At 38.9% G+C, this 12,552-nt stretch overlaps 1 protein-coding gene across 6 annotated transcripts in view; it reads left to right on the forward strand.

Moving 5' to 3' along the window:
• The window catches only part of csnk1g1 (casein kinase 1, gamma 1), a 38,357-nt gene that overhangs the window by 16,293 nt on the left and 9,512 nt on the right, over positions 1–12,552 (forward strand). For all 6 annotated transcript variants that reach the window (XM_056743988.1, XM_056743976.1, XM_056743961.1 and 3 more), the window contains 6 exons: positions 9,609–9,760; positions 9,867–10,101; positions 10,447–10,532; positions 10,614–10,698; positions 10,795–10,943; positions 11,432–11,539. In XM_056743988.1, the coding sequence (XP_056599966.1) occupies positions 9,609–9,760; positions 9,867–10,101; positions 10,447–10,532; positions 10,614–10,698; positions 10,795–10,943; positions 11,432–11,539 (815 nt within the window). The remainder of the gene's footprint in view (positions 1–9,608; positions 9,761–9,866; positions 10,102–10,446; positions 10,533–10,613; positions 10,699–10,794; positions 10,944–11,431; positions 11,540–12,552) is intronic.

The raw sequence follows: 12,552 nt of genomic DNA on the forward strand, positions 1-12,552 counted from the left end.
TTTTGATATAAACCAAGTGTTTGTTTTCAGCTGTGACATGAATTGTAGTTTTTTAAGGCCTGTTCACACTAAAGTTTAAAGTGTGTGTAACACACTGGGTTTCTGCCAATCTCATACTAATCTTGAGTACCTATAGATAAGTATTGCATAATTTGTTTCTTCGAAGAGTATTTAGTTTTATCACATTTATAAAAGGTAGATACAGCTTTGCGATTGTTTACGAAAACATACGGCGCGTGTGGGGGGGAGGGGTAGACTGAACCGAAGCAAAGTGTTATATCCACCTTTTATATAACATTCATCACCCAAATGCAGTGAACAAACAAACATACACCTGAACTTTGCGAACGTATGCTCTCTCTCTCACGCTTACCAGTGAAAGTGACATCAGCACATGCTTCTTCTCCTGCTCTCCTGTAGCCATGCCGCATGCTTTTCTGGGAGAATTGTCCAATAAGGGACTAAGAAAAGTTATTCCGAAACAGTTTTATGTTCGAAAAATAATTTCCGAAACCTGTTAGATTCGCTGGTGGAGTGTATTGAGCACAGAAAATCTATGTTATACACCCAAATCGTTTTTTGACAAGTTGACAATGTTAAGCATGAGAAGACCGCACGTTTAACATTGTAAAGAAGTTAGAATGAATGACACATCGTTGCAGGGCCGCATTAACACTGTAACGCCACTATAACAATAAAGATCCGTAGGTATCATTGAGGTCACTTTTGAGATGTTTTGTAGCTGATGAGCAATTGACAGCCAAACAAAATTAATTCAAATTTAAATTTAGTGGTGAGGTTTCGAATTGCAACCAACAACTCACTTTACCCCTCCCCTTCAAAGCACTATTGCGGCTGACACGGCACTTGTCATCACGTTTTCCCTTCTTTGCTAAAGGAGATAACATCTTTACGAAGCATGCTCTGTAGAGCAACGGGTGATTTTTCCGTATTAATACGGATATCCATATTTTTTGACCTCACTGGGATTTCCAGCGTAAATTGCATAAATTCTATTTATTTTCATTCGAGCGAACGCTTCATTCAGAAGAACATAATTTTGGGAGTTATCTTTGTTTCCAGAGAGTCCAAACAGATTAATAGGCGCCAAACACGGCTGTTTTGGTACTCAAAAATGTGTGTGGGGTCATTTTTAATTAAGTGGGAAACTGAACAGCGTTTTGTTACGTATACAGAAAATCCAGAGTCTTGAATTTGAGACCTCTAAATGATATGATTTAACATTTAAGCATTATCTATAAAAAGAGAGACTAAAATAGGCCATTCCGTGATTTCCCGCAACTATACAAATGGCAGATCTAGACACTGTAATATAAACACATGTATTAAAGTCTTTACTGAAATCATACATTTTAATGATCTAAAACCGCAACATGTATCGTTTGCAAAACCTGCAGATTAATTTGGAAAAAGCTGTATGAATGATGTAGATGCGCCATCCAATGGCTGTGTATGGAAGGCCACTTGAGGCCACAATATTCTTTACTTTCAATTACTGTTAAATTTTTATTGTAATCGGCAATAACTCTTTAAAGTAGGCCTAGTATAAACTTCTCAAGGGCCAATTGTAAATGCCATCTTATTTGACATTAGCATAAGATATTTGCACAAACCATCAACCTATTTTATTAAATATTGTTTAGGTGAACGTTAAACTAAGAAACATTTGAACTGATATTTCCAAAATTGGCAGATGGAATTGGGAAGTTATAATAGTTTGTTTTTGTGTTGCTTCTTTTATGTCCTTGGCTGATCACATGTCTGAGAGTAGTTTGTCTGTTTAGGGCTACTATAGAAAATAGGGTTGGGCTGATGGACGCATCCTGATGTTTTACTTTCGTCAAGTGATGTTCGCTGCTCTGCGTTATAAACGAATACGAACAAAGCTAATTAGCATAAAACCTCACACTATACAGATCAGACTAGACTGACTTTATAACTGTGGGGCTAGCGGGGGTGCCCCCTTTTCCTTACAATTTTACACATTTCCCCATGCTTTACTGACCCTCAAGGCATCCTGACTGAATATGACTTTCTTCTTGAAGAATAATGCAGTCAGAGTTAGATGCACTTTTTGGAGTCAACTCCCATTCAAAAAGTAAACCCCCATTCACTTCCATTCTACCACTTGGAAGTAAAATGATGCGCGGTATTATAACTCTGACTACATTACTTCAAGAAGAAAGTCATATTCAGTCAGGATGCCTTGAGGGTGAGTAACCTTGCGTTCAGACCGCTGCTGTCAGGAGCGGCGAAGTGGCCGGAAGTCATTCATTTTCATAGTGAGCCGGCGGCGAGGAGCAGCTTGGCCGTCGAGGGCGTCAGCAGAGTTGAAATCATGTTCACTTTATTGTAATGAGCTACGAAGCGGTTCGGCGGCAACCAATCAGAAGGTAGACGGCGGCGATCTGAACGTAGAGTAAAACATTTTGATTTGCTGATGAAATATCCCTTTCAGCGGTTTGTTTTAGACACGTACTCTGTGTCCCGCAAGCACATCTAAATCTTGGCTGTACTCCGTTGTAACCATTCATTTTTGAGCATGCTTGTTTGTAAGACCCCGTGACTCTACTACAGGAAGTGAGCCTCTTGATGGTCAGTTGAAGGAGATGCTATTGTGACTGTAGCATGTGTTCCTGAGGATGTGCTTCCCCTTACGTCCTCTTTTTTTGCAGTCAGACCCCAGTGGTCCGACCACCCCCAGGCACAACTGCAGAGATTGCCATTCAGTCACGATGCTTTTCTCAACCACACCAATCTGTATCGGTAATAGTTTGTCGTGCTTATGCTTTGGCTAAGAAGATTATTATTAATTACAAATTCCAACCACACGTCAAGGCAGAACCTGTATCGAAAAGCATCACGATGCTTCTTTGAATCCGATTTTTCTTCTACAGGAGTAACCTCAGTGGAGGAGGTGCTGTATGGGCTGCCTCCACTGGGCCAACCTGCTGAGCTCTCCGCTCAGACTTTATGGATAGGGGGATGGGGTGATGGAGGGGTGGAGAGTCTCTGGTTTGTGATTCTCACCTTCCTCCATTCGCTTGTTCTTGCATTCAGCATGTTCGCACAAATAAAGGCTGAATGTAACACTTGGTCATTGATGGTTGGGAACATTATTTGTGCATTATTTAATGCAGATGGATTCATTCTCGGTTTGGTCTGTAGTGCATTTTTTTGTTGAGAGGAATCCGGTAATACCAAAACTGCAAGAACACAGTCGTGTGTATGCAATAATGAAATCTATTTACATAACAGACCCTGCTAGTTGATACTGGCTCTAGATCTAGAGATTTAGATTTTCATTTGAGCTTCAACCGAGGTATGGTGACCTTTATTTGTATACCTTTGTAAGCCGTACTTTAATATAGTTTTTTGGAGCAACTACTTCTACTGGTTAGACATATTTGGCCGGTGAATGCTGTGATTGACATTTAGTTGCATTTATGCGTTTTGGCATATGAGTTTATTGAAAGCGACGAAGGGTACCTTTTAGAAAAACCACAATGTTTGAAATGTAAGGGTTGGGTATAAATTACTCCTATTTACTTGGTTTCCACTACAGCTGTCCATTTTAAACGCGTTTTGTTTTTACTTTAATCGTTTTTGATCGTATAAATTGATGTCAGACTCATCGATAAAGGTTAGCGCTCAAAGACCTGACTTTGCAACACTAGTCCATCTTAACATGAACGCTGCTGTCATGAACAACACCACACCAACATGCCCAGACATGATTTTGTGAGAGGGCCGTTTTTAGCTCGGCTGGATATCATTCTGCTGATTCTGATCTGGTAAGAGGGTGCATCACATGTGATTCTGTGTGTGCTGCATTCTGTCAGATCAAACCACCTTTCTGTGATAATAAAGGACTACAAGTGACATCATACCGATTATGGTAGCATTTGTACTTTTCAGTAAGTGTAAATGGAAAATTGACAAATGTAAGCTCAGGGGCTGTGACGAGAGGATGTTAGTTATTGTTACTCATCTTTTTCTCCACCAATCCAAAATGATGGCGTGATCAGTACACTCTCTCTCTCTCTTTCTCTCACGCGCTCACTCGTATGCCTGAGCACTTATCAATGAGGAATTACATCACTGGTCCTTCCCATCTGCTCAGATTAATGTGTTATGATTACGCACACAAGCATCATATTCAAACTCCACTTGTAAAGCTCTTATATTGAGGCGTTAGTCATACCAAATATAGTTATTTGTAAATGGCATTGAAAATTTGTGTAAACATAAACAATACTTATACTGTTATTGCATTAATGCTGGTTTATTGGCACATTAAAATACATTTCATTGTAAAAATGTATATATGTATCTATATGATATACAAGTTTATCATTTGGTTCGAAGCAACCTTTAAAAACAGTCTCTCTGAACGTTTTTTTTGCTACATATGATGCCAGATAACAAACATAATGATTTATCTTGTTTGCACTAGAGAGATCATCCTTTTTAATCCGATGCGAACAGGTACAAAAGAGAATGGAAAATCTTTCCTGCGAACACGTTTGGCAGACATCAAAGCGGTTCAGGTCATATTACAGCAAATAGACTGATAGACGGGAAGAATTATTATCACAGTACAGAATCTTGCTTCATAGTGATGATTTGATGTACATGTATTTTAAATTGAGTGTAATTGCACACTTATTGTTGCATACTCATTGTAGTTTGTTTGAGATGGAGGTTTGTGTTCATTTCTATGGTTTGTGACCACCCCCTGTATTCTCAGTGTATCATTGAATACAGGAAGTCAAAGCTTTGTTAAGGTGTGTCCCGGTAGTACAGCGGTCTCTGCTCCTGTGTCCCAGCAAATTTCCCTGCAGCATGATGACCACTGTGTGTGCGCGTGTGTGTATGTATGCGTGTTGCGTAGGAGAGGTGCTGATGAGGGAAAGGATGCTATGGTGGGAGGTAGAGCTTCTCTCAATACTCAAGCACAGCATTGTGAATGACATAACACCGCCCCTAGCTCTTATGTAATCCATGTCCATCCTCTCTTATCTCTCTCTCCCTCTCACATGGCACACTGCTCAGGCCACCTAAACACAAAATACTTGGATGCTGTGACCCAGCTTCTCCTACATAAAAGTAATGTTAGTGGTAATATGGTCCACTGATGGTATCCAAGTGAAGTGCTATGATGATTATTGGTGAAGCATGAAACGTGACATCTCAAATTATGCTGAATGTTGAGGAGAGGTGCTTCTCTACCATCAGTCTTATTTTTACATGCCAAACTGTTTATATCTGAAGCTATTCTGGAGACATCATAGAGAATGAAGAAATCTATGTTTGTATTTAGTGATGTTTTCCAGTGACTACCTGTTTTTACCGTAGTACATAGTAAAACATTGATAGCACCATGGTACTTTTGTAAGAGTCAAATAATATAGCGTTTCCAGATATTGATAAAGATTTCCGTAACTGATTGCGATTTGTTTGAGCAAATGCTTCCTTATGAGAAGTTACTCTTTAACCACTTGCTGTATGTCATAATTTCCCATCATACCTAGCCAAAAGAAAAGGTCACACATCTCTTCCTCTGGAAAGTGTGGTAAAGTTGTCTTTTCTCTGAGGTTAAGGTGTATCTGTGTCGTGTTGAACTGTGATATACCTCTGTGCAGCCCTTCACATCAAGACTTGACACTCTGAGACTAGCAGGGAATCAGTTTGGCTACTGATCAATAAGCTGTTATATTAGACTCAACTCACTGGCCTCTGGTTCTACGACTGAATGGGGTTTGTTTTTGTCCGTGATGGGACAGCAGAAGAAGGCGGGTGGTGTATATGAACTGGGTTATGCGTCTTTACATTGTTGGCACAGTTTTTCTTCGCAGTGGAAATCTGTACACTGATACTCACAAAAATTTCGAGTAAAATTTACTTGAAAAAAGCAAGGAACCTTTTTTCACTCTGAAAATGTCAGTGAATTGATCAGAACTGTCCAAGTAAAGGCTAAACACAACTATTAGTAGTTTTAACTAGAAATTACGGCTTCAAGTAAATTTTACTTGAAAAAGAGTCCTAGTTATCTTTTTCTCACTATTCTTTACTTAAAATTTCAAAATATTACTTACTATTAATACCTCATGTATGCTTTTAAGTAAAATGTATCTGATCATCAAAAAGACTGACAGACATTTCACAAAAATAGTTTTATTCAATGTTTGAATACAAATATTTAACAATTTATTTAACTCTTTCACCGCCATTGACGAGTTATCTCGTCATTTAAAAAAAACACTTCCCCGCCAAAGACGAGTTATTACGGCAATCAGTGTTTGTACTGGCGCTATTACACACCACTGGGGAAAAGTACAGAATCCCAGAACCTAGAACGTATATGTTTTAGCGGTTTTTAATGATTGTTCTGAGTCTGGGCAGAATCTTCAACAAAAAACGTTAATTATCTCAGCTGTTTAATCAAAATGAAGCATTTTTTAAGAAACCTACCCACATCTACGGAGTGATAAAAAATGAACAAATGAAGATCGAATAATACGTTTTATTTTATTTAAAAGCTGAGACTCTATTCTTTCATTTGAAATTTTGTTTGTCCATATATTCTTTACAGAAAATTTACTGTGAGCCATTAAATTTGGGTGAAAATGTTCAAAAACACTGGCGTAGGCTGGCAACTTTTTTTTAAAGAGGCTGGCGGCGAATGAGTTAAAACACAGATGAAATAAGGGTAAACAAATAAAACAATTCGGACCCATTAAACCATCTTCACGTTTCCTCTGGCATCATCCGATCCGTGACCCAAAATCTGTAAAATGATGCACCAAAAGCCCTATCTGATAGATTCTACTATTTGTTAATAATCCAAAATGATACCGAAGTGTTGTGTCATCTTGTTCATATGCCAAAACCAATAGACCTAACTATCCTGCAGACTTGGATATCAGAGGGGGAAAAAAGCAGGAAGGAGACAAAGTGATGTTATAATAAAATGAAAAAGTTTATTGTAGAGAGGAAACATAGTTCCCTTCAGATAGACAATTTTTTTGAGACATTACTCAAATACATTCATTACTATGTGAACAGTGTATTCTTTGAATGCTTGCTCACATGTTCCCGCAACATCTAGCAGTGGAGCACCAATAGAAAGCTTGTGAACGTGTTAATCACTAGAGATGGCGAGAGACGAAATACTTATGTGCATTCTGAACACTAGATGAGTCATCGGCAGGCCAACAGTGCGCTCTATTCTCAGGAGTGTTACAACAACACAATGAGCAGTGTGGGCTCAGCCTTAAACTACCTACATCACCCTCTGTACGTGCACACAGTTTAGAGATGTGTGGTCACTTTCTTATTAAATATAGCTTCTAGGAGATATGATTGGAGGAATCTAAAACTGGCTTTCAGATCATTTTACCTGCACAGTGTTAAGCCTATCTACATGCAGATATCATGGTACAATATTTCTATTTTTAGGGCGGTCACTTAATTTGAAACAAAGAATCCTGTTTCTGTTGTTTCCTAAGGGTTTAGTCTCATTCATAGATTATATTTCGTAAAGGGCCGCAATCCCAAAAATGCACTTTTAAATGTTAATCTACCAGAAATTGAGTCGCCAGAAACACCACAACAGTGACACAAAACAGGCTGTTGGTAAACCCCTAACAATCTGATGTCACATTGTTTACGCCTGCCCATGAACGCTTACAGACTCTTATGATCGCAAATTTACTTTTTTAGAATCAGCGAACCAACATTCACCTTTCCGTATGTATCGGTTTCGCAAAAAAAATATTCTCATGATTGGATCAGTACAAGCTGTTTGCGATCAAGCTTTACCTCCAGAAGTAAGTAAGTTTTACACATGTAAGCGGCTGTTGTTTATATATTCGTGGCTAAACTTGAGACATGGTCCAAAGACAGGTGTTATGTCATAACATTAGTAGTAAAACACCTATCGGTTCAGAAGACTTGTGACAGACATAATTTCTGTATAGCTTATTTATTACAACGAAAGAAAGTAATAACAGTGTTTTTGTGAGTTCAGTGTTTTCTCGTATTTCCTAAGTGCGACGATACTTAGAGCAGATAGAAACAGAGTTCGCATTTATAAGACAATAAGGTTACGCAGAAATTGCTACTCGCAACGTTATAACCCCTGGTTACAAGTACTCTGAATGCATGTTTACACTGTATGCCTGTATCCGTGTTTATGTCTGTTAGTAATATGCATGCACATGATTAATCATCAATTGCCAACATTTCATACAGCAATGGTCAGCATATGTTGTTCTATCTACATTTTTGTCTTTTCCATTTAATTTGTATTTATGAACAAGGCATTAAGGTGATTTATATTGCAGCTAGTGTATGCTTTGATTGGGCAATGCTTAACAGATGTAATTGCACTTTCCAGGCATATTGCTTATTCTTGATGTCATCCAAAGCACACGTGTAAGCGCTCTACCTCATATTTTGCATACGGTGAGGGTAGCAGAAGCTCATTTGCATTTAATGAGACACACACAAAAACGGTGCGTTTTCCATTGCAGCCACAAATGGGCATGTTCAACATATTGAAATGAAATATAAGTGGTGCACTACAGAGACATTCTTTGGATACCACTGACTATTTTTACAATGCATAAAACCCCCGGATTAGCGGCCCTTAAACAACAATAAAATTACACCATACAATGATTGATAAATGTTAAATGTGGATTTTGAATTAATTAGACGTTTATTCACATTGCGAAGTTTTTTAAAATATTAAGAGTATTTAAAAAATAGCAATGTGCAGATAGCGCAGATTAAATACCAAATAAATGTGTTAACTGCTAAAAAATTTGTGACGTTTATCTTCAAACTTTATAACTACACTTTTTACATGGGCTTATAGCTATTTAAAAAAACGACTCTCATAGTGATCCATACATTTAATAAAAACGTGTTGATGCACTCTCACGCATGAAACACTGCAGTTTTTAAAGCCTGTAGTTGTTTAATCCAAACAGTGCTGCTATGATTCCCTGTTAGTCTCATGCAACAGAGCTGTGTGTAAGGAGAAAAAGTGAAACACTAACTTTCACCATTACTTTCTCAAATCTTTTGTAGATTATGTACATAGTGATGTTTAGAATACGTCTTCTTTTGTCGCTGTTAATGTATGTACGTTAAAGTCTTATTTTAACCATTTTGGGTTTCACAGGGAACAACTGCCTGTTGTAAATACCTGTACCCGAAACCTAGTGGGCCGTAAGGTATTGAGTCGGAAGTACGCCACAAGGCTATGTGCATTCATGAGTGATAGTAAAGGGTAGAGTGAGCAAAGGATGCAAATGCTGCATTTCAATTAGAAATTTAATTGGTCATGTTCTCACAATCCTGCCACCTAGTGGTTGGATGAATCAGGTTGAGCACAAGTAGCATGTCACTAATTCTTCATGTTAAGATGGTTGCTCAACTGACAGGATTCATTTTTTTTTCAGGATACCTGTATGGGTTTACAGTTAGCTTTGAGTCTGTTATGTACGAATAAATTCCACTTCCTAAAAAATAATACATGTCATTAATACTCTGTCTTGTATCTTTGTCTCTTTTAGCAGAGGGTCTGCCTCAGGTCTTTTATTTTGGGCCCTGTGGGAAATACAATGCCATGGTTCTGGAGCTGCTCGGTCCCAGTCTTGAGGATCTCTTTGACCTGTGTGACCGAACATTCTCACTGAAGACTGTCCTGATGATCGCCATTCAGCTGGTAAGGTCACTGCTGCTTTTATGTGTCATTTACACCTGTACGTGAACACCTTGTCCGGCTTCATCCGCATATTCTAGTAAGTGCGTGTGTCTATCTATTTTGACAGATTTCACGCATGGAGTATGTGCATTCTAAAAACCTCATCTATCGGGATGTGAAGCCAGAGAACTTTCTCATCGGGCGGCAAGGCAATAAGAAGGAGCACATCATTCACATCATAGACTTCGGCCTCGCGAAAGAATACATCGACCTAGAAACCAAAAAACACATTCCTTACCGGGAGCACAAGAGCCTCACTGGCACAGCGCGATACATGTCTATTAATACACACTTAGGGAAGGGTAAGTGTTCCAAACCTCCCTGGTCTGATGATAAAAGTGGATTAAATTGACATTTGACCTAAATTTTGACTGCCACAATTTCCACTTCTTTCTTGTGGCTGCCTGAGTTCACTAATGGAAAAGAGCCGAAATGTATCTTGATAATACAACAAAATTTCAGACATGGACTACGGTTATTTTTAAATACTTTGATGCACCTTGAAAATACAGAAATGCAATATTATGAAAATCTTGCATTATATAGCAAGGTATCAAGATTATTTGCTGCCACCTTCAGTGTAACAGGGTGCGTACACTATATATACATACACATGTGGCTACAAGATTGGGTTCTTTTTTCCATAGAGCAAAGTCGGAGGGATGACCTTGAGGCCTTGGGTCACATGTTCATGTATTTCCTCCGGGGAAGTCTACCATGGCAAGGACTTAAAGTATGTTGAACCGGCTGACTTCATACAAACTGTAATTCATTTTGTACTTAAATGACGGAGATGTTCATTCGCACTTTGCAGGCTGATACACTAAAAGAACGCTACCAGAAGATTGGGGACACGAAACGAAACACTCCCATTGAAGTTCTCTGTGAGAATTTTCCTGGTGGGGCCCTCCGCTACTCTCTTAAATGATCAAACCAATTGTTTAAATTTGAATTTGCTATTGAAATAATTTTCAATTTGTCGTCTGTGGTTTCAGAGGAGATGGCTACATACCTGCGCTACGTCAGGCGGTTGGATTTCTTCGAGAAACCGGATTATGAATACTTGCGGACCTTGTTTATGGAGTTGTTCGAACGAAAAGGATATACCTTTGATTACTCCTATGACTGGGTCGGCAGACAGATTGTGAGTCCATGTGGTCTTTCTGTGATTCAATCACGATAACCCTATTTGAAAACCTGGTGAGCTATCTTTGAACGACAGCATCCCAACCAAACTGGAACCTCTCAAAGTGAAAATTTTTATCTTGTGCGTTACATGAGGCACATCTGAGAATCCACTCACAGTTAAAAGCTGACATTAGCATGTTACTAAGTTTGCAACATATTACATACCTTCACAGCATGTCATACTATTTTCATCAGTTTTTTTTGTTCTTAAATTGAACATTAAATGAAGGCACATGGCAAAATGTTATGGCATTGTGATGCTGGAATTTGGGAAAAATTTGGTATCTGGGATAAAAATCCCGCCTTCTTTCTGTAATGGCCTTTCCATGTAATTTCTTGAAATACTTTACAAGCAGGGGGCTCACTAGGTTTAGAAATAGAGGTGCAAGATTCGTTTGAAGTCTTGAAACTGATGTTTACTATGTTTTGTTGTGTTATTCACAGCCCACACCAGTGGGGTCAGTCCATGTAGACTCGGGTGCGTCTGCCATCACACGCGAAAGCCACACACACAGGGACAGACCCTCCCAGCACCAGCCCTTAAGAAACCAGGTAATATCATCATACTTCCTGAAGAACCTTGACATTGACCGTGTGTTTTATTACTGGAGATATGCTTGCTATGTTTACGGCCAGATAGTTGGACAAATGTGTGAAACCTTATAAGAAAATGCCTGTTCATATTTCACCCCCAAAATCCTGAAGAAATATTTGGTTATAAAGCCTAATTTTTTATAATATGAACATTGCAACTAAATGATAGCTACAACAACGTAATATATTTTTAATATTTAGTAGTCCGGTTTATCTACTTTTGATTTTGGGTTGAAATGTGGCCGGGACTAATAGTGATCGGTGCATCACACCACACGTTACCAGCAGAGCTGCTGGTGGAGGTGGAGATGATTTTAGAGGGTTTCTGCAGAACATCAAGCATAAATGGAAAGCATTAGACCCACCCACTCTGTTCCCACTCGGTACACTGGCTGCTACTGCACGCACTGCTTCAGTTTATCATGCCTCAGAGTGCATGCCGGCAGTGAAACGTCCTAATATTATATATTTCCATGTATATATCACTTAAGACTTTCTGCTTTATTTGCTAGTTGTGTTTGCAACCTGCTTTTTCTGGCTCTTACGTTTGCAAGTGCAAATCACCATTGCACATCTCACGAAGCTGCCCTGTATCAAACTCATCCGCTAAGGCAAATGTTTAATTTTGGCTCATAAGTAGAATCCCATGGATGATTTTTGTGGCGCGATCGAATTGGTAGACAGTTCAAGCTCAAGATGGTGAATATTTAGGGCAGTGATGTGAATGTACAGGACTATATTCTAATAAATCTAATGAGGAAAGTGTGAAGATATATTTAGAGGTTCTTGACTGAAACACACAGGGGCCTCCTAAAGTGCTGTCATCATCATTTTGGTAGAAGTTTTAGTCTTCAGCGAATCCGTTATAGAGGGCAAAACCCTGACCCTGCAAAAAATCTACGAGGCTAACTCGAGCGAGCTGAAAGGGGCCCAGAAAGATGTTTGATTTAGTGCAAAATGACACAATGAAC

Source organism: Triplophysa dalaica, chromosome 1 (assembly GCF_015846415.1).
Source record: "Triplophysa dalaica isolate WHDGS20190420 chromosome 1, ASM1584641v1, whole genome shotgun sequence".
Classification (NCBI taxonomy): domain Eukaryota; kingdom Metazoa; phylum Chordata; class Actinopteri; order Cypriniformes; family Nemacheilidae; genus Triplophysa; species Triplophysa dalaica.